General features: G+C 39.2%; 4 protein-coding genes across 4 annotated transcripts; 3 read left to right on the top strand and 1 right to left on the bottom strand.

The window, feature by feature from the left end:
• Positions 1-48: 48 nt before the first annotated feature.
• Positions 49-6,747, top strand: kel (Kell metallo-endopeptidase (Kell blood group)). Its single transcript, XM_061049346.1, has 18 exons — positions 49-681; positions 2,231-2,534; positions 2,743-3,042; positions 3,146-3,267; positions 3,591-3,749; positions 3,855-3,926; positions 4,042-4,230; positions 4,325-4,485; positions 4,580-4,697; positions 4,798-4,893; positions 4,967-5,065; positions 5,148-5,225; positions 5,337-5,443; positions 5,526-5,615; positions 5,706-5,773; positions 5,930-6,090; positions 6,182-6,271; positions 6,356-6,747. Exons 1-18 carry the CDS (start codon positions 655-657, stop codon positions 6,500-6,502), a joined length of 2,388 nt encoding a protein of 795 aa, XP_060905329.1. The 5' UTR covers positions 49-654; the 3' UTR covers positions 6,503-6,747.
• Positions 6,748-8,435: 1,688 nt separating this feature from the next.
• emg1 (EMG1 N1-specific pseudouridine methyltransferase) lies at positions 8,436-10,876 on the bottom strand. Its single transcript, XM_061049324.1, has 5 exons — positions 10,695-10,876; positions 10,465-10,566; positions 9,984-10,125; positions 9,691-9,896; positions 8,436-9,600 (listed from the first exon to the last, which is right to left on the bottom strand). Exons 1-5 carry the CDS (start codon positions 10,842-10,844, stop codon positions 9,487-9,489), a joined length of 714 nt encoding a protein of 237 aa, XP_060905307.1. The 5' UTR covers positions 10,845-10,876; the 3' UTR covers positions 8,436-9,486.
• A 155-nt stretch (positions 10,877-11,031) lies between these two features.
• On the top strand, positions 11,032-18,338 carry nop2 (NOP2 nucleolar protein homolog (yeast)). The gene is made up of 16 exons (XM_061049228.1): positions 11,032-11,185; positions 12,547-12,661; positions 12,784-12,826; positions 12,906-12,970; positions 13,708-13,988; positions 14,297-14,531; positions 14,640-14,839; positions 14,992-15,081; positions 15,361-15,448; positions 16,058-16,198; positions 16,526-16,665; positions 16,753-16,842; positions 16,946-17,068; positions 17,189-17,286; positions 17,371-17,507; positions 17,601-18,338. The coding sequence occupies exons 2-16, from the start codon at positions 12,556-12,558 to the stop codon at positions 18,035-18,037; spliced, it is 2,274 nt and encodes a 757-aa protein (XP_060905211.1). The 5' UTR covers positions 11,032-11,185; positions 12,547-12,555; the 3' UTR covers positions 18,038-18,338.
• Positions 18,339-18,841: 503 nt separating this feature from the next.
• ing4 (inhibitor of growth family, member 4) lies at positions 18,842-22,244 on the top strand. The gene is made up of 8 exons (XM_061049320.1): positions 18,842-18,924; positions 19,369-19,440; positions 19,836-20,002; positions 20,113-20,227; positions 20,343-20,454; positions 20,583-20,727; positions 21,372-21,433; positions 21,535-22,244. Exons 1-8 carry the CDS (start codon positions 18,888-18,890, stop codon positions 21,572-21,574), a joined length of 750 nt encoding a protein of 249 aa, XP_060905303.1. The 5' UTR covers positions 18,842-18,887; the 3' UTR covers positions 21,575-22,244.
• The last annotated feature ends 36 nt before the right edge of the window (positions 22,245-22,280 follow it).

The raw sequence follows: 22,280 nt of genomic DNA, 5'->3' as shown, positions 1-22,280 counted from the left end.
GTCAGCATACAAGAATTTTAGTTGCACATAAAGTTTGTAATTTATTTCACAGACATGTTTTCCCTCGGGTTGGTGTCAATGTGACATCCAAAAATGTGCCCTCCCAGGCTCTTGATGATGTGCTACACTTGTAAAGGACGTAGAAGTGCTCTATCAGTTGTCAACAGCCATATGTTGCACTGATAATGACGCCAGCTGACATGTGTGCGTGTGCATCATAGAATGTTCACTTTCCAGGAAGTACTTGACCTCATTTAATGCAGCCTTCAAAGTGCAAAAAACAAAACTAGCTCTCAACTTACCTGTCCAAGCTTTTGAAGGAAAAGACGGGAAGTAGAGTAAGAACACAACAAGTCTTGATGACGAGTTTCTCCTGGAATCACAAACCGCAAAATATCCACATGCATGTCCCACAGTACAACCAGAGTCTGGACTTGATTATCTGGTAAGGAAAGTAAGATGTGGCCCGCAGAGTTGTTTTTATCAGCGTCAGATGACGAGAGAAGTGAGTGATGAAAAAAGATAGGGGGGCTGAGATGACATCTGTTTGACTGCAGGAGGGGGGGGGGGGGCACATGTGAAATATCATATGTGAAAGACAGAGGATGCAACAAGCTGGAGAAACACAGAGCAAGCCATCCATATACAACAAGAATGAGTGGAATTCCAATTGAGCTTGAGGTAGGATTTTTTCCACAAACCAAAACAGTTGTTTGTGAGGCTGTGTTTACTACGTTCACATGGAAACAGGACTAATGTGTTTGTTTTAGTGGCTAGAAACTGACGCAGAGCCATGCAAGTTCCCTGGGAAAATAGTTATGATTCAAATGATGTGGTTTGGTGAGGCCTGAAATGGGCTCAAATTTGGATGCCAAAATTGAAACTAATTGTTTTTATCTGACTTTTCTTGTTACTTTTTAATTTTTAAAGTAAGCGAAAATGTACCATACATACCTAAGTGGCTTTCAAATGCTCATGATAAGAACATAAAGTAAGATTCTTCAGAACTGTAACAACAGATAGGTCAAGCATGTATCAGTGGAGATAATCAAAGTATATGTGATCTCTGGTTATGCTTCTGTCATTGTGTCTGCTGTACAGTTGTCTGTATATCTCCTTTGTATTGTGCAGTATGGGACAGCCTTTGATGTTGAAGTTTAGTAACAGGTACTAAACATGGACAGAACAGATTGTTGTTAGAGAGAACAAAAATTCACTACTGGCTCTTTGTACAAATGTTGAGGGGCCTCTCATTTTTTTTTGAGCAACAGCTTATTAAAGGTTAAGTGATCAAATGTTGTGATGGTTAATCAAGGGAAAGTGAGAGGATCGGGGGATTCTGGGATACCTTAGAGCAGTGGCTCTCAAATGGTGGATCTGGACCCAAAAGTGGGTCATGGAACTGTTTTTTAGTGGGTCGTGAATGTGTGCCTGGACATTTTTTTTTGTCAAAAAGTTCTGTCACGTCTTGTAGTGTCCAATTTGTATTTTTTTTTCATTAAATTAAACTGATTGGTTGAAAAATATCAGAAATTTTGGTTGGCAATTCTCATTAAGGAGTTGGTGAGGGGTCCTGAGGCTGGACCAGTTGAGAACCACTGCCTTAGAGTATCGATGAGATGTTGTTGGCCAAGTTCTACTAAGAATCTATAAATGGGACACACCCTGTGTGACACTTAAATAATCCTGCTCAGTTTTGATTTTTGTTTGCTGGACTTGTAGATTAGCAATGACACAACCTATCTTTTATCCTGGCTATTGTCACAACTGAGAGAATATGTTGTGAGTAAAAGAGGCTACCTGGGTTGCTCTTATCGGGTGATCTGGGCCCTCAAGAACATGGCAAGATGATATATAAGATATAAGAAAACAGTCACACGTTTGTTTCATCTGCTTTTTCTTTGCTTTCCTTGTAACATTGAAGCAGATGATTTAATTTAAACCACTATATATGGAGGTCACTGATTGGTTAAACTGCCCAGAGCCTGTAAACTGAGACACCTGTGATGAGTTGTGGCAGGAGTTTTTCTAAGTTTGAAAACAATTGGCAAACAGAAATGGCTGTTAATCTGCAATGTATTAGTATGGATGCTTCTACTGGATTGTCAAGGTCAAGCTTGTATATTCCTTTATTTTTTCTGTTAGAAAACATTTTGGAGCAATTTTATAGATAAAACCTTTGTCAAAATGTTGATGCAGTCACATTCTACTTTTACCTCCTTATATTTAGCTTCAAATATCAGTCCAGCCACCATCACAGCCAGAGTGTGAGAGCCAGATTCAGCCTCCACCTCTGTTTCAGCAACACGTCCCAACCCAAGACCCCCCCCAGCCCCCACGAGATCAACAAACCCAGCTCCAGTCTGAGCTACAGCTACCAGAGTCTAATTCAGAGCGCCAGCACCGAACAAAGTCAGCGTGGATTACCCTCCGGAGGCTGCTCCTCCTTCTTTTGGGGTTCTCCTTAGGTGCTGCCATTCTGGGAGTTATTTATCACAATCTTCAAAACAGGAGCAAAAACCTAGAACATACTGGTAAGCCTCCAGAAAAACAATGGTTCCAAAAATTCAATATATGACTTTTCATCTGCCTCTTCTCTCACAAGTTCAAGGGTGTATTTGATTTATTGGCATGAACAAATCAATGGGGTTGTTGCCAAAGCGGTGTAAAAAAAACCCAATAAAAACAATGACATCAGTATTTACATGGATAATATAGACACTTCTTCTCTCTTACCTGTAGAAACCCCATGTCTCTCCCAAGCCTGTCAGAGGGCCTCTGCCCGTCTGTCTATGTCTGCCGATCCCTTCAAGCAGCCCTGTGATTACTTCTTGTTCACATGCGGATCTGACAGACTCTCAACAGACAGTGGGGGGAGACGGAGAGGTCAGGGCATCCCTGGACATCCACAGAACCAGAAGGAAAAGGCTGTCTGGCCAGAACGAGGAGGGGGAACTAAAGCAATTCAAGACAAATGGCTGAGAGAGGAGAAACTACATGACAGGAAAACTACACTGCTGCAATATCTCAGGGAGATTTTGGGTAAGACTATGCAACCAGGAAGTGGCTTTATCCTGTCTTTTTTTTTCAGTTTATGTGAGAATATGATATTATATCTTAATTAATACTTTCTTCATCTACTTAGAATCAAACGACAGACCAGTCGGTACAGCAGTGCAGAAGGCCAAAGGATTCTATCGTTCCTGTTTAGACACCAAATCCATAGAGACTGCTGGAGCAGAGCCCTTCCTTACACTCATCCAGAAAGTGAGCTAAATATATGATCTTGAATGAGGGCAGAACACTCAATCTAAATGAATTTCCTCCAGCATCGGCTCTACCTTGAGCTCAATGCAAATCACCAAATGTGAGTGAGCTAACAGGCTATCACAAGATGGCGAACATGTACTGGTAATTGTTTGTTGTAGCATAAAAGCATTTTGAATCAGAACCTTGCATTTTGTTGCTGACAATTTGAAATTGTTTGCTTAATCTTTAAAGGACACACTGAGTTGTTTTGTTCATGTTAATACCAGAGCCTGTTCTCTTGTTTCTGCTAATGCCTTCATCATCCCACTCTATATCTGCAGCTAGGAGGCTGGGCGGTATCAGGTCAGAGGAATCGGACTGATTTTAACTCCACCCTGAGATTGCTAATGAAGGACTACAGCACCTTTCCTTTCTTTAACCTCTATGTGGGCAGAGACCCAAATGAAACTGTCCATGGGACGACCAAAAGATACATTCAGGCTAGTATCCATTAGAATAACTTGTCCTTACATGCTGGTGGGAGCACTGCCAAGAAAAAGGAGGCTTTGTGTTATTTTTAACTCAAGTCTCCTCTTTGTCCACAGATTGATCAGCCAGATCTGTTGATCCCGATTGAATGGAACAGCAAGACACAAAAGTCACAGGCTAGGACTCAGGTTGATGACTTAGAAAGGCCTGTATTGATTAAGGAAATATGTTTCATGAAAGCAACAATATCAATTCATCCCACTAATGCATTCTTCTGTCATTCTCCTGTCTCTTTTCGTCCAGACATTACGTCCCTTTTTGGCATCTTGTCAGAGGTACTTGGCTTTGTTGGGGGCCCCGCCCAAAAGCATCATGGTCCATGTGGGCATGTTCATCTCTCTGTCCTCTGAGTTTGCGGTGGCTGCCTCACCTCTGCACTATCGCCTCTCAAAAGGGCAGCTATATCAGCGCATGACCATCAAACAGCTCCAGGTACTGGAGGATGATGATGTGTCGCCACACACCTACACCATGTCTGAATCCTCAGTAATAACTGACTTGTTTGTTTGTGTAAATATGCCAACAGAGCCAAGCCCCTGCAATTGATTGGTTGGGCTGCTTGCAAGCTGCTTTACATCCGCTGCCTCTCACAGAAAATGAACATGTCCTTCTGCATAACTTACCCTACATCGTGCAAATGTCCCGTACCATTGGCAAATGGCTGAGCAGGCATGAGCCAAGCACCAGGTACTGTAAGTGACAAAATACACCACAATTAGGCATCTCTAACTGTCCCAGTCTTCATTTTTGACCTTCTGCAGTTTTATTTTTTCCTGTGCAGCAGCCCGCTTCATACTTACATGGTCCTCAATCTTCTGCACACAATGATGCCTGCTCTGGACTCCAGATTTTATGAAACAGCAAATAATTTGTCCGCATCCCTGGGTAACACAGATGAGGTGAGACAGTTCAGATGCATTATTCTGCCATGTTTCCAAAAGTTCACAGCCATAAGTTAGAGTTTTGCTTAAGAGCTTCATTAAGGGTCTTTTTTACCAGGTAGCTCCACGCTGGACACACTGTGTGTTAGAGACTGAGAGAGGATTTGAATTAGTTCTTAGAGACCTACTAAGTCAAAGGACAGCACACCGAGATGTAAGTAGCAATAACTGGATTTGAATTTATGGGATTCAAGGCAAAAATATTGAAGGTTTCTCGTGTTCAACAGGTAGAGGAGATTATTCAAAACATATTTTCTGCCTTCAAATCCAAACTTCATGAATTGAAGTGGACAGATCAGAATACTCTTCAGCAGGTCATGTATAAGGTAAAGACAAGACATGCCATGAATGTACTTTTCTTTTTGAAACTCCAGTGTTTTTGTTTTGATATCACTTTTCTTCCTCCAGGTTCAATCTTTAAATCCAAGACTTTGGACTACAAAAGAGAAGTCTGAGGAGGCTGAACTTGACCTCCTTTTTTCAAAGGTGCATCACTGATCTGAGTAGGCTCTAGCAAATGATTTATTAACCCTACTGCAACCCCCCTAAACTCCCTTAACTGGAAACAAAGAATGACTAAGACCTGTGTGCTTCCAGGTTATGGTCAAAACAAATAGCTTCTTCTCCAACTATGTCCAGCTGCAGTCATTGTGGCAAAACAGACGGACTCAGCTCTTGACTCAGCAGACAGAGGCGCCTGATATGTAAGTGTCTAACTTTTAATCCTAAAGTTGAGAAGTATGAATGTTTCAAAGATACATTTAATATTTTCTTGTTTTCTTCTAGTCTGTCTGTCACACCACTCATTCTGGATGATGAACTCCTCTTTCCAATGGGAATGTTTGTCCCTCCTGTCTTTCATCCAACCTACCCTCGGTATGGAACCGATGATTTTAGAGCACTGTTAATATACTTCTGATTAAAAATTGCAGTTCTATATTGTTGTTTTTTTGTATTTTTACACAGGGCGATGAATTATGCTGTAATAGGCTTTCTGATGGCCAAAGACATGCTCCATATGCTTCTACCTGACAGTAAGAAAAGCTTGAATGTTCCTACTATCTTAAAAATCATGTGCTCCTTACATTCTAAGTAAAAAACCTTGATAGTATACAATTTTTCAGACACAAAAATTGTACACCTACAGGTTATGCATTGCATTATCGTATTAATCTCTCTGTTTGTGGCAGTTTACTCTCAGAGTGAGACGGTGCATGCTGTGGGGGAATGTGTTTGGGCTCACTATCTCAATGTGGCAGAAAATGCAGAAAGAGGAGGGGGGGTTTCTCTCTCAGTGTTGCAGCAGCAGGAGGTCTGGGTGCAGTATTCTGCACTGCAGATAGCATTGCAGGTAAGCAGCCATCTTCAGTCTGTATTCTCTGTGTACAGTATGAAACAGAATACTCACACATCTAATACAACCTGTCGTCATCTTTCCTCAGGCTTATAATCAGGCTGTAAAGAATCATCTGCGTGAAACCTCCATCTCTGGACTATCACACACTCGTCTGTTTCTCACATCTTTTTCTCAGGTACAGTGCTTTATCCGGTTTCAATTTTTGTCTTCACATTTAAACTTTCAAGCCCATGTATTTATTAAATGTATTCTTTTACAGCTTAAGTGTGACACAGACCCTTACCGTGAAGTCATGCCCTTGGAACCCTCCTTCTTGATTACAGTCTTATGTGCCACATCTGACCTGTGTCCTACAAGGCTACAATGCACAAGTAAAACCAAGCAAGTCTCATTAAAAACCTGCTGAATTCATCCCTCTGAAGAACAGAAGGTCTTTGTCGACCTGTAATATAGACATTTAACACACTGTGGACACTATTAAAGATGTTTAGGATAAACATGTACAATAAGAGAACTTACAGTAGCCTATGTTGAACCAAGAAAACACTGACTTCCTATTTATCTGTGGATATTATTATGATGTGTTTGTGTTGCTATATATTGTACAGGATGTTACTTACTCATGTTATTAAAATAAACATTTAAAAAGTAGTTTTCTCTTAATATTTTACTTTCTACAATGCAGTGGTGACACTGGTTAGCTTTGGTCCAGTTTTGTCTCCTAGCTCTGGAACAGCTGTTACAGAGCAACTAAATAATTGTTATTTTTCAAGATAAACAAATACAGTTTACAGCCAGGCCGTAATTGCCTGTCACACTTTCCGACATTTAGCTGGGTAGTAGTATTGACATTTCTTTCTGAAATATGAAATAGGCTTACAGCAAAAATGCGAGGAAAAGTCGGACCAAACACAGCCTCACTGAGGGACACACGGGGAAATGTTAATAACAACACTAAAGCCAGAGAAAATTATAACTTAAAGGTTACAAAACCAATTCTGAATCTTACTAAAACCCCGACTGGGAAGGGTCTCGGAAAAGCAGGAGCCAAACGTTTGGGCCGACTTCTGAAGAGAGCCATCCAGGTCCAGGAGGAGGAAGAGTCCGCAGTGACGGGAAAAGCAGCTCTGCCGAGTGAGTAAGCAGTTAGCTATGCAAAGCGTCAAAGAAGACGTGATCACCTACAGTAGCATAAAGCTTCGACGAAGCTCGTTTTTTTCTTCTCTTCATGTGGTTTTGACAAACTAGTATTTTTTAAAGTCGTATTTTAACTTGTTCCAGCCAAAATTAAGTGAACTAACTAAATTTTGGATGTAGAAACAGAGGGGCTACATTTACTTGAGTACACCAATCTAACGCTAAATAAATTGTATTATTTTGAGACTCACAAGGCAAAGTTTTTTTTTTCCAATAGAAGTGAAAATTAACAAAAATATATTCACCCTGAATCTACTGGAATAAACTTTTTTTTGTTAACTCTGCAACATTGTCAACCCTCTAACATTACTATAAAAAATGGAAAACCATACAGAAACAGAGATAATGACCTCAGCAATGACTATACCGATTGCGTTTGTATCAGACTATAATACATTTTATAATTATCCAAGGATTATATATTTTTTCTTAAATCAACAAGTCAAATGCTGTCTTTTTTCATCAATATTTCAGAGACTCCTGTTCGCCTTTTTAAGCATCAGGTTCAAAAAGAGACTGAAAATGCACCCAACACAAAGGCTGCAAAGCCAGCATCGTCTCACATCTCCCAGCTCATCCTCAGTGTGGTTTGCCAATGCAAACACCGAGGTGGCATCTCCATGGCAGAGCTCAAGCACACACTGGCTGCAGGAGGGTACGATGTCACCAAAAACAACAAGAAGGTCAATGTGGTGACTAAAAGGCTGGTAAACAACGACACACTTCTGCGAACTACAAGGAATGCATCATTCAGACTCAACAACAAGGTAAAAGATGCTTTGCCTTTATAATTTGTCGACATGTTTTACTGTAAAGTTGGGCTTTTTAAACAAGACGCAACACTTAATGTCAAACAGAAGGGCGGGACATCGCTATCACAATGCTCTTTAGATGTTTTACAGTACATGTAGTTTACGTTGCGTAAAGAGGAATGTACTTATACGTTTCAATAGAAGAAGAAGAATAGAAGAAGAATTTATACTTTATTGATCCCGCGAGGGGAAATTCGTTTTTTTTTTTTTTTTTTTTTTTTAATACATTGAGAGCCGCAGCAGTGTTCTCAATGTGAAGTGTTGTTTACCTTTTTTTCAGTGCTCAAAGTAGGGACTCAAAAGGTTTTTCCTTTAAATACTAATCCAAAATTATTTTCCAATTCTTTATTTCCCAAATAAAATCAGAAACAGACTGACGCAAAGCAAGCAATGACAGGTGGTGCGATACCTATAAAAACAAAAGGAGATCTGAAGCAGAACAAAAATGCCAGCAAATCCCCCAAAGGAAAAGCACAGTCACAGAGACCAGCCAGGAGGACTACCAAACATAAAGGCAAATCCTACAAACCAAAAGGCAAGGCTCAGAAAGCAGCAGCCAGACCACACAAACTGAAAGGCAAGACTCGTAAGCCAGCGGCCAAATCCCACAAACCAAGAAGAAAGGCCCTCAAAGCAAGAGGAAAAACTGCAAAACCAGCAGGGAAGAAACGCGGATCTGCGACAAGCCGAGCAGCGCAGGTTCGAAAGACTCCAAGGAAGACAACAAGGACTCGAAGACGTCGACCAAAGCAAAATCGTCTTCCTTATAAATCTTCACGGAGAAAGAAACAACGAACAAGACAAAGGCTCACTAAAACCCGGTTAAGAAAAGCACCGAAACGTCGGGTTGCCCTGAGAAGAACTTACTACTACTAGAATTAACACGGAAGACAAATCCATTTTGAGCTGTAATAAACTCCAACCTGATCAGCAAAGTGAAATCATATCTTTTTTGTTGATGTATAAACTGTGTTGAAGGTTTTCCCGTTACCATTTTCTCATGGAATTCATGTAGCACATAATTTCATAAAATTTTGCATCAATTTAAGATAAACATTTGTTCTAATCTACATAGAAGAAAATCACTCATCATTTGGTTATATATTTCAATATAATTGCACTGATTCAAAACTCAGCAGTAGCTGAAACTGATATAAAAAAAACAGCCAAGTGAAAATGAAAAGGGAACAATGGATACAGAAACATTTGTTTTTCACAACATCAGTATACACAGAGTGTGTAACATGATACTTTTTTGTAATCCACATAGTATCACTAGCAAAATTGTCATTTGGCCAACTGTTTGCAATATATCCATTCTGCGTTCTAATGTCCATGTTTCTCTCTGCCTGGTGACCATCAGTAGTTCTCTGACAGTTTGTCACAGGACACCCCACACTTCCTCAAAGGCAGAGCACATCTTGGCGCAGGTCAGTGCCCCTGAAAGTGGGTAGTTACTGATAGACACGGTCTTCTCTGTGTAGTCCACATTCACCTAATAAAAGACAAAGAGATCAGTAAGACACACAAAAATTGGATGCGGACAACAGTAAATCATCTATAATCTGGAGATTTTTTTTCTCACCGCTCCGTGTGCAAATGCTCCGACCACCACTGCAGCTGGTCCATCTGGCACTAAAGTCCGAGGGCAGACAGCCTCTCCAGCAGAGAAAGAGGTGGTCATGCGTGGGCAGCCAGGAGGCAGATGGTCAGACACTGGGTTCTTAATCATCCTCAGAAGCTTTTGAGGACCATCAGCGGCCCTGACACTCAGCTTGTGCAGGAGCTGAACTGAGATGGAAAACAAATTTGAGTAAAATTGACTGATCTAGATATTCTAATCAATTCAAACATTAACATTTAACATTGGTAGTTTACCCATTAGGCCACAGAAACGAGTGAAGGTTCTTGGGATGCGTGTCTGTGGGTTGATTTCTATTAAGGCGTTTTTCTCTGTGTGGATATAAACCTGCAACAGGCCTGCCCTGTTCAGTGGACTGTCCATCAACATGAGCAAACACTGGGGAAAGAAAGAACAATATTTTAAATGTGCTCATATTATATGCTCTTTTATAGAAGGCACATCTTTAACTTTGAAGTAAACAAAGCAACTGTAAAAAGAAATATACATCGGCCTATGGTAACATGCAGTCTTTTGTTTTCAATTGTGCATTTTTTTTTTGTTGTAGTTTTAAATTCACAGATTGTGTCAGATTACAGAGTACAGAGCCTTTAAAGTCCATTAACTCAATAAGCATGACATCACTCTCGGATGGTTGTCATATTATGTAATGACGACCCTTTTTGTAACCCACAAAGGTACATAAACACTATTTATTTGTCTGAAATAAGAACTTACCTGGTGAGTGATATCTGGTCGTATGTGTCCCGGATTCCTTCCACTTTTGACGATTATATTTTTGTGTTGGTCACAGTTTAACAGCTCAAATGTTTTTCCAACCTGGGAAATCAAAACACACATGTTATAAGTGTAGGTATTGTAGTGTGAACCACAGTTTAAAGGCATGGTAACTGGGGTCAGCAGCAGGTAGGGGCTCGATCACAACAACACTCAAACACACTCTTTACCTTCACTGTTTCTAACGAGGCTCCCTCCAGAATCACAACCAGCCTCCTCTCTGCCATGCGGTCATGTAGGCTGCGAAGGTGTTTGGCTGGTTTTGGTTCATATTCGTCCAAATGTTCAAGACCACGCTTCTTACCATCAGGAGCCGCCATGATTCTTTTAAAATCGTTTGGACTGTCGCTGTATGTCTACGTCACTGTAAAGCGCGTGTTCACGAGTGGGTACTACCAAAGGTACTACTAAGTTGATTGTTACTAACTTTGCACTTTCCACTAATTATAATAATGTGATAACGTTAAACTTTGTCTTGTATATTTTTTTAAATTTTGTTTAAACTATAGACTGTGTAGACATGCGCACGCATGATCGCGTTGTCCTTGCGTCACTGCTGCGCGCCGGATGTTCTTCCACAACGTGTGGCGGAAAAATTCACGTGTGTGGTTTTACCGTTCACTGCGTAGAAATTATATCTAAAAAAACAACGGATTTATCGGTGAGTATGTGACATTTTTATCTGAGCTCATGAGACAAAAAAAACTCTTAACTCTGATAGTGTTATTAACGCATGTCTTGTTCTTGGTCGACACTAGAAAACACGACATGCGGAGTCGGGTCCACTCGTGTTCCGTGTGTAACTCGTCTTTTCGGTCTATTCTGTCATTATTATGTCAGTGCGAATCTGCAAAAGTGTTTGAAATCCGTGTGGTTAAACATCTGGAGCTGTGTATCCAGTATTCATTTACGTATGCAAGTCCATAAAAAAAATATAAAGTAGAGGTTAAATAAAACACGTCATTATGTTAAACAGACAGGTATACTGTTATTTCTCTTGATTAATCCTCAACAAACCTTTCAAAAGCATCTTGATGAAGCGGAAAAGTACCACAATAGAAGACATTTAAGAAAAGTTATTAAAACAGGCCAGTTAAACCAAAAGAAGATGAAAATGAAGATAAAACAAATGGAACAAGTTATTTTATTAAGACACTTAAAAGAGTCAAAGTTACAGAGCAGTTGTATAATTAAAATGAATTAAATCATTCAAGTATATTTTTTTTTATAAAAGGCAGATGTTAACTGTGTTTCAGCCGACCTGCAGACTTCTGGACATAAAGCTACAACAATGGTGATAACCTCTTATTAGTCATGAGCTTTATTTTGATTACCCTAAATAAATGCAGTCTTGGTTTCTCTACCAAAAACAAACTTCTTTGTGTTTGTGAATTTTTTAAGATAAGATAATCCTTTATTTATCCCACAGCGGGGAAATTTACATCGTTACAGCAGCAAAGATTGCAAACAAAAAGTGAACACAGTACAATTTAAATAAGAAAATAAAAATTAAACATGTACAAAAAAATAGATAGATACCACAATAACAAAAAAAAAAAAAAAATAGATCACCTTCTTTCAGGAAAAGTCCATAAACAATTAACTGCTTTGTGTAAGAAAAGTCGTGGTTTTGTATTTGTTGCTCTTCACTGGATTCATTACAGCAGTTGAAGTTGTCACATGCAGGCATTCATCTGAACATACGTCACTTTTATTTTCTGTTGAAATGAACATGCTTGAAATTAAACCACACGCAAAATATATAAAAATGCAGTGTTATTAGTTATTACTATTAAAGGAATGGGATGTGACAATGACAGATTGTGGGATGTGTTGATGTTAAGCACTATATGGTGTAATGCACTGCATGTTTTATATGTTTAGGTCACATGTGATGTTTTGTGGTTCACTGCATGGGGCTTAGGTCATCTTGGAAGCGAATCAGTCCAAACGGAGCCGAGCTTGATCTAAAGGCAGTGCAAACAGTGACCTCTGTTTATTTTCTATTCTTTTAATTTTCAGCTCTGAGTCATGGGTCGAAAGTTGGATCCCACCAATAAGGTGAAAAGAGGGCCCGGGAGAAAATCACGAAAGCAGCAAGGAGCTGAGACAGAGCTGGTTAAGTTCATAAAAGACGGTAATTATTCCACCCTTCATCTCAGCTAGTTACAAAGACTCTGGACATCTCTGTTGTCAAGTTGTACAACTCTCTAACTTTCAGACTGCATAATCATAGTTGATGTTTTTCTCTGTTTGCAGAGGAAACCGAACCAAAACGCCTGTCAAGTAGAGGCAGAAAGAGGTAAAAAGTTGAATAAATATTAACCACTAAATAACACAAGTCTCTTCACAAGATACTGATTTGTTTTGTCAATTTACAGAGCTGCAAAAAGAGTTCAGACTTCGAAAAAGCCTAAAGATGCTGCAGAGGAACAGCCCAAGAAAGGTAACCACTTCAGTGTGACATGGTTGGGATCTTTTTTTGTGTACAGAAAATCATGCAATACCTACCAAGCATCTGAAGAATATAACGTGTATTTAGCTTGCATCACATATTAACCACATTGATGTTAAGTTTTCAAGTCTATTGGTGCGTTCTATTTACCTCGGATTTCGGAGCTGGGAATGACGTCACACCCGAGTTAACCGTGTTCCAGTTGCAAGTCGGACAAGCAACACGGATGCCTCCAAGAGTACCTTTTTGTATTGTTAGCTAATACCTGACGAGAAAAAAAACACTATGTGATAGTTTGCACGAAAAAACCACGACAACATGTCTACTGATAGAACTTGCAAGATCATTCCGGTGTGATTGATTTAATTACACAAAAAGTGGACGAATCTGCTTATAAACACTGTAGTTCTAAGTTAAACGTTACTGTTGATGCACATAGCAGCCATGTTGGATTTTAAGTCAGACTACTGAAGTTGCTCTGAGTTTCCGAGTCGATATTTCCTTCAAGGAGGCGTTCCTGATGACGTATCGGACCGGTAACTCGGGAATTTCTACTTCCAGGATCAAATGGAACGCACCATAAGATATCTGCAGTTTCTTGGCATTTTAAGAGAGAAACATTTTATTTTTATTTTTTAATTAACAACCTTCATTTTCAGATAGAGTCCTTGACTTGTTTGTTATTCTAAATCATGTGGTTTTTATTTCCTGTCTCTGTTGGACTGAAGGATTCACTGACGAGAACAGTAAATGGTTGAAACCCGTGAAGAGGAAGCGCAAACTTGATGAACCTGAAAGTGAGGATGACAGTGATGAACACTGGGAGGACGAGGATGATGAGAGCGAGGAAGAGCAGCAGGAGCAGAAGGGAGAAAAGGGAAAGAAGGGTTCCAAACTAGCAGTCAAAGAAATGGAGGATGAGGATGATGATGAAGATGATGAAGAATTGGTTGATGACTATGGTACTCTCGAAGATGGCAGTGGTGAGGAAGAGAGTGATGGAGAGGAAGTAAGTGACATGTTTCAACTTGTTGTGAACTAAAGTTTTGTTTGATGTATTGAATGATGTAAATGATTAAAATTGTGATTGAGGCGTCAACGTTTAAGAGATGAGAAAAACTGATCATTTGACGGTTCAGTCCATGATTTCAGAATAGAGACAAAAAAAAATACCCACCCCTGTTGATGGTTATAACCAGGCCATTGGTTCTCGCATTCAATCTGAACAGTGTATCTTTCACAGACGATGGGGTTTTAATGTGCTGAATATAAAGTTTATATAAAACAGTGACTAATGTCCTTTTATTTTTCATTCAGCTTCTTCCCATTGAGCGGGCAGCCAAGAAAGCCAAAAAGCAGAAGGAAACATTGCCTCTTGGAAGTGATGAAGATGATGATGATGATGATGATGAGGAGGAAGATGATGACGAGGATGAGGATGGTAAAGAAAAGAAATCCGATGAGGACATGGAAGAGGAAGACACAGTTCAAGCCAACATGGATGAAATGGACCTGTTTAGACTACCGGGGGCAGAGGAAAGTGAGAAAGAAGGTGAATGAGTTTCTTTTTCTTTTAAATCTCTCAGATTTTTCCCTCTTTTTAATGCACATAATTGAATATACTGAAACAAGGTCTCATCTTTATTTGTTTACATCTTAGGTATCCTGCCTCTCGACCTGAAGACGATCCATCAAAGAATAAAAGACAACATTGACGTCCTTTGTAATTTCTCGACAAAGAGGGAGGAAGGGAAAGAGAGAGCCGAGTACATCTCTCTCCTGAAGAAGGATCTCTGTATGTATTACAGCTACAACAACTTCCTGATTGAGAAGTTAATGGACCTCTTTCCTCTCTCAGAGGTGCGTGAATGATTAAACTTTGATGTTCTCAACATTCCTGGAACTTTTCAATGTACCAAACTGAAATATGTGTCTGTTGTCATGACCTGATTGAAATTCTCAGCTGCGTTAAATAACTTTTTTCTTGTTCATTTTTTATATTTTGCCTGCAGCTGGTTGACTTCCTTGAGGCCAATGAAATTCAGAGACCTGTCACTATTCGGACCAACACACTGAAAACAAGGAGGCGGGACCTTGCACAGGTAACTGCTTTGATACTTCATATTTCTTCACTCTGTAATAACTGCAGAGACCAGAATGAAACAGTCAGGGTGATCATTTCAGAATAAAAATGACGGGCTGTGGGGATAAGTGAAATAGATTATCCAGGTTTAGCTCCAGTTTTGAATTTGTCATAAACACATTAATGATTTAAAGGAGAGAGTCTAATAAACCCATGATGCAGATAGAATTGTTCAGAGTCAAACGCTTTATTCAAGTGCTCTTACTGTTTGTTGAACTCTAACTACATTTGTTTTTAGGCCTTGATCAACCGAGGGGTGAACCTTGATCCACTGGGGAAATGGTCCAAAGTGGGTTTGGTCATCTATGACTCATCAGTTCCAGTCGGTAAGTTTCATTACATTCAAGTCACCTGAAAAATCTCTGTTTGATAATACAAACCTGTCTCCTGAGAATTTCTGTGAAATGTCAATAATTACAATAAGTGATGATTTTCAAAAACATTGAAACCCCATGTTTGAATGAAAATAGCACAAAGACATCATATCCAATGAGAAAGCTGAGAGATTATTCCATTGTTTTTTTAAAGTCTGTGCCAATGTTGAATGTGACGTCAGCAACACATTTAAAAAGAAGTTCCTCCCTCTCCGAGAACCTATCATAATAATAATAATAACCTGTTGCCAGTTAACCTAATTAATTATGAGATGTTCCACTGAGTTTTTATTTCACAACTTTTCCAGCCTTTTGTTTACCACAGTCCAAACTTTATTTAAACTTTTTGATGGTTAAAATGAACATTGGGCGTATAAGTTTCCAAAACGATGACAATCTACAGTTTCACCAGTTCTCATGTTCTCTTTGTTTTATTTTCGGTCACATACGGGGTTTTATTTACATTTGACACAACTCTTTAGGACATCGATTGTATCTAAGGTGGCTGACTGTAGACTCATGAACTTTAACTCTAACTCTTCCTGTGTTTTTTAAAATCAGGTGCAACCCCAGAGTACCTGTCTGGTCAGTACATGCTGCAGGGAGCCTCCAGCTTTTTGCCGGTGATGGCGCTCTCTCCACAAGAGGGCGAGTTAGTGTTAGACATGAGCTCAGCTCCAGGAGGCAAGACTACATATATCGGTAAGATGTGCTGTAGTTACACTTTGTATTTGAATAAGAGTTTCCATCCTCTGCTAACAGTTATTCAGATGAGATCCCAACATGGAGTTTCAAACTCTTTCATTGGTCCAATTATCAGTGTAAAGCACAAAAACACTCCGTTTGATATCATTTATGACAAAGAAATGTTTTAACATATGAACTACTAATAGAAGCCATTCTTGATCATCAAAATAGTTGCACATGAATTTAAAGAGAAATAGCAAATAACAGACCAATGCAAATCCAATCTTTTCTCACAGGTAGAATCAACGTGTTTAATGATGTATTTGTTTGTCCCACCACCAGCCCAGCTCATGAGAAACACTGGAGTGATCGTTGCTAATGACGCCAATGCAGACAGACTAAAGAGTGTGGTGGGAAACATCCACCGCCTGGGGGTCACCAACACTGTTGTCAGCAACTATGATGGGAGACAGTTCCCAAAGGTAACATTTACTGAAATACTTGGTTTACATTAACATTAAGAGTTTGTCAGTGCACTGACTGGTGTGTGTTTTTTTTGCCTCCTGCAGGTTATGGGTGGGTTTGACAGAGTGCTGCTGGATGCTCCATGCTCAGGCACAGGAGTCATCGCTAAAGATCCTGCTGTGAAAACCAGCAAGGTAAATCCACTCACTCTTAATGTTTACACGCATACTGTCTGTGTCATAGCCTTAGGTTTACATCGTATTTAATCCCTCTTCTTTTCCTTCTATTACCTGACAGGACGACGCAGACATCCATCGTTCTGCTCACCTGCAGAAAGAATTACTTCTGTCTGCCATCGACTCGGTCAATGCCGAGTCCTCCTCAGGAGGATATCTGGTGTACTGCACGTGTTCAATAATGGTATGTTCTCTACATGTACTTTTTATGTTTCATGTCTTTTTCATTCTTCGATGTATTTGTTTGTAGATGAAAGTGTTTAGCAGAAAGGCTTTTGTATTAATAAAATATATATTTCACCAGGTTGAGGAGAATGAATGGGTGGTGGACTACGCTTTAAAGAAAAGAAACGTCAAATTGGTTCCCACGGGACTCGACTTCGGCAAAGAAGGCTTCACAAGGTAAAAAAGAAAACCTGTTTATGTTACTGAAAGGCCGGTACTCTGATCTTCAATCTTAAAATGTATTTTTCTCCTTTTTTTAAGGTTCAAAGAACGTAGATTCCATCCCACTCTTCGCCTGTCCAAGCGTTTTTACCCTCATTCCCACAATATGGACGGATTCTTTGTGGCCAAGTTTAAGAAGTTCTCCAATGTTATTCCGACTGCACCAACGGGAAAAGGTAACACTTTCTATCACAAGCCCATGTCCACTTCTATCATGAAGGTATCATTGTTTACCTCAAACTTAACTTCTCTTGTTGTTATTTATTTAGAAGAAGAAAGTGCAGATGCTCCAGATGCAACAGTTGTTACAGACTCTCCTGAAGAGAAACCCTCCAAAAGTGACACAACGAAGAAGACTGTCCCCGGCAAGGCAGGCAGCCTAAAGGGGAAAAGCCAAGCCAATGGAATGACGGCCAAGAAAACAGAAAAAGCCAAGCCAAAAGGCAAGAAAGACTTACCTGCTGGACCGAAGAAGGCGAAGATGGCCAAAATGGATGGAAAGGCGGTAGAAGGAGCGAAGGCCAAGAAGACTGCATCAAAGACTGCAGACGGAACAAAAGAACAAAAGGCTGACAAAAAGGACAGCAGCAGATTTGAGAAAAAGCAGGGCATGAACAAAAAGTCCCCCGTGAAAGCAAAAAAACGAATTGGAAAAAACAAGTTCAGAAAGTTGAAAGTCTTGTTAGCAAAACAAGATGTAGAGTGATGTGTACAGTGTGATGAAGTGTCATGGATTATGTAAAAGCTTCCCTAAAGACCCTGATCACCTGAGTTAACAAGGCATCAGCTCGGTTGTCTCTGTTATTTAAGAGCAGTAATTCTGAATATGTCAGTCAGATATGGTTGTAATGCCTGTGTACAAATGATTTTTACTGGTTAATGATGGTGTCACTTCAGTAAGCTCCTACGTTCCTCTGTTTGTATAACAAAATGTTCGATATGTTTGTATGAAATTGCAGAATGGGATGTCCTCCAGTAATCTGTGAAAAAAATAAATGTTTTAAGACTTCTTTTTTTTCCAATCACTTGTTTGATTCCTCATTTATTGATCAGTGTGAGGTTTAGTTGTCTTAAGTTCATCTGAATTCATTGACATATCAGCATTAAGCTGACCATCTTTCATTAAATGTAGTCTTTAAATAATCATATTTTCACTTTTCGGTTTAGTTTTGAACAGACATTTTTAAGTTTTGGATATCTGTAAAAAAAAAAACAACAATTGTTTATAGTTTTAAAAATTCAATGTGTCCTTACGTTCAGATGAAATTGAGTATTTCTAAGTTAGTATTTTGAGTATTATAGTTTTAGCTTTATCTTTGAATAACAGTTTTTATTTGTTAGAAGATAAACAACTCAAAAAAACGAGAGCTTTGCATGTATTTAACATATTTATTTTTCCGCTATAAGAGAATACTATAGACAGTAAATATTAAGGATAAAACCATATTAGTAAGAAGTAGCTCTCGCGGTTCTCTTCTGATGTTGTTAAAAGTGTCGAAACAACCAATCACAGTGGTCCATTTTGGACCGGAAGCTGTGTTGTTTACATTTCTAAGATGGCGGCGGGGATGTATTTGGAGCATTATTTGGACAGTAAGCTTTTTTTATCATGATTTTTAAGTGTTTGACATTACACAACCCGCCCTCGCTTTTTTAATGTTCAGTGTTGCAGTTCGTAATGTAGCCCTCGCTCATCATCGCGCTAAAAAAAGCAATGCTTCAACCGTACTCCAGCGGTCTGTGGGTCTGGGCTCAGTCTAATTGCTGGGAAACCAGATCGTACCTTAGTGACGAAAGGATGCTGTTTGAGATTCAAAGTCACATATATGCTACTAAGCTTTAGTAATCTACTTTTTAATTTCAGTGCAGTTTGTAAATTCTGTGTGGCCCTTCCTGTTTACTGCTTTACTAGAACAAAGCGTTAAATGCAGCGTTTATGATGAGCCAACCAGAGTGTTTTCATTTCCCTGAATGTTACATTTTCATTCCCCTTTAAATGCAAATTTGCTTTTTTTTTTTTTTTCTGTCTCGCTGCAGGTATCGAAAATCTGCCATTCGAGTTGCAGAGAAACTTCAATTTAATGCGGGATCTCGATCAACGCACAGAAGGTGAGAACATCTAACAATGTCTTTACTAATTGGATTTTTATCTCTTAATCTAATTTATTCTTCTGCAGGATTATTTTTTTTCTTTCCCCCATGATTTTCCTTTATTGCGTTGTGATGTAGTCATACTTTTTTATACAACCAATGCTTAAACATGTGATGTGAAGCTACAAGTAGGCATTTGTTCATCTTAAAGGTTAAAAAAGTTTTGTGAATCACTGATGAATAGTACAGAACTGAATATGTCACAAACCTACCTTTACGGTCTATACTTATTAAGAAAACACGTTTTGTTATCATCTCCTCTGTCTGTGTTTAAGTTGAGTGGTATTTCAGTGTGTTCAGTATCTTTCCCTTAAAGCTCAACATGAACTGTTTGGCCCTTGCTTCTCTTGCAGATCTTAAAGGACAGATAGACTCTCTGGCCAAAGAGTACACAGCCAACGCTCGGACTCTTTCCTCAGAGCAAAAGCTGTCCATACTGAGGCAGATTCAGCAGTCTTACAGTAAATGCAAAGAGTTTGGAGATGATAAGGTACAGCTGGCCATGCAGACCTATGAGATGGTAGGTATCTTAAGGGGGGGAAATGGTTTATAATTAACAAGAGTGGTAGAATTTGTGTGTACACATTAACTGGCACATCAATCAATGCGCTGATTTTCTGTTTCCTGCAGGTTGACAAACACATTAGACGTCTTGACACAGACCTGGCTCGGTTTGAGGCTGACCTGAAAGAAAAGCAAATTGAGAGCACAGACTATGATTCCACCTCAAGCAAGGGGAAGAAAAGTGCGTACACGTGTATCATATTTGCTAGCTTTTTAAAATTATTATTCATAGCGAAACGGTTTGAGCCATGAAATACTCAAATAAGTGTATAATGAAAGTCATTGTGTTGTTTCAGGTGACTCCAGACAGAAGGAAAAGAAAACGGCTAAAACAAGGTCTAAAGTGAAGAGCTCAGATGAAGACAGCAGTCCCAAGACTGCACAGAAGAAAGTCAAACTCCTTCAGCCGTAAGTTGTGCATCTACCTGCTCATGATGGCGTGGTGTTTACTTTGATGCTCAAACTTATTCATCATTGTTTGACTTATGATCATGGCAGCCATTCTGTTTCTCACTTGCAATCCGTCTTCCCATCAGAGGAGAATTCAACAGCCCAACGGCCAATTTTGGGAATGTGCACCCGTCTGATGTGCTGGACATGCCGGTGGACCCCAACGAACCAACATACTGTCTGTGCCATCAGGTCTCTTACGGCGAGATGATTGGATGTGACAACACTGATGTGAGTTTTGATCAGTCAGTCTTATGAAGATACCTTTTGAGATTCTTATTTATTAAAAACCACTTCAATTTTTCACTTTGAAATGTCTTGTGGTGGAAGTTAGAATCCCTTTTAGAAAATAATATGAATAGATTTACTTAATACTTTACAGTCTACCAAAAAAAGAAACTACAGCTAATTCAAAACTCTACTGTAAGTCAATAAAAAAAACAAGAGAGCATATAAGTCCTGTTTTATATATAAGATAAACCTTTATTTAACCCACAACGGAGAAATGTACATATATAAGCACCATGTCTGTGAGTGAGTAAAGTAAAAATTTTAAAATAAAAATACCTATTGCCACGGTTACAGAGAAGTCAGCAAAGTGCTGTCCCATAGGTATTTAACCTTTTCGAGCCCTCGCAGCCTTGTTCATTTAATCACTTTCCAGGTGATGTCAATTAATTCCATAAGGGCTCAGGGTTTAGGGAGGACATGCTACAGAGGTTGGAGCAAGTGCTTAATAAGACTGATGCCACACAGCAACCATAAAAGATTTGTGTTGATGTGTTTTTTTTTTGTTTTGTTTTTTACAATATTTCATTAGTGCCAAGTGCTCAACTCGCAGGAATACCTAACGGTACTTTCTTTCTTTACTCCAGTGCTCCATTGAGTGGTTCCATTTCGCTTGTGTCGGCCTGACAACAAAACCAAGAGGCAAATGGTAAGAAAGATAGTAACAAAATGGAGCCTGTAATGTTGTTTGTATGAATTGTTTCTGTTGTAGAAATATGTCATACTGTGATTATTGTCCTTCATATGCAGGTATTGTCCACGATGCTCTCAAGACAGAAAGAGGAAATAGAAACACCTGGTGAACCTGGAACAAAACATGGACTCTGAGCAGATGGAGACGGAATATTTCTTCATTAGTTACTAGTATTTTTGTTCTCATCTTCCTTAACATTTGGTGCTTTTTCTTTCAGTTTACATAATTTGCCTTGGTCTAATGCAGTGTGTGTGTGAAGGAGCTAAGTGGTTACAAATGTATTTAAATATTGATTTTTTTTTTGTTACTTTTGCTGTTAACTTTATTTTTTTTTTAAGTTCCCTTTGGTGCTCTTTATTGTGACTTTTTTTTTTACAGGTGCAAAGTAAACACTAAAACTGCTCTAAATGGTTAAACTTTTCTAAGGTGACATTCAGCATACACATGTAAATCTCAAAACAGTTTGGACATGAATATTCTTTTTGCTTTGTTGAATGGTTAGTTTTTTGTGCTTAGCCTTGGTACACTAGTGTAATGATTTAGATATGACAGGAAGGCAAAAAATGAATTGAAATGCTGCATAATGACAGTATTAGTCAACTGTGGTAGTGAGTTTAACCATTTCATTTTTAACATTTGATTGAGTGCTGTATAGAAAGTAAGACATTCAGTGAAAAACATTGTCATTTCTGTAGCTGAAACATTGGTACAGGGAGAGGGGGTGCTTGTGTTGTCAATCATTTGAATACAGCTACTACCTCAAAAATCTTGCATTTGTGTTTCTTTGACCCTGACGTCTTCA

This window comes from Labrus mixtus, chromosome 11 (assembly GCF_963584025.1).
Source record: "Labrus mixtus chromosome 11, fLabMix1.1, whole genome shotgun sequence".
Classification (NCBI taxonomy): Eukaryota; Metazoa; Chordata; class Actinopteri; order Labriformes; family Labridae; genus Labrus; species Labrus mixtus.
Note: the sequence above shows the minus strand (reverse complement) of the source record. Positions and strands in the feature narration are given on the sequence as shown.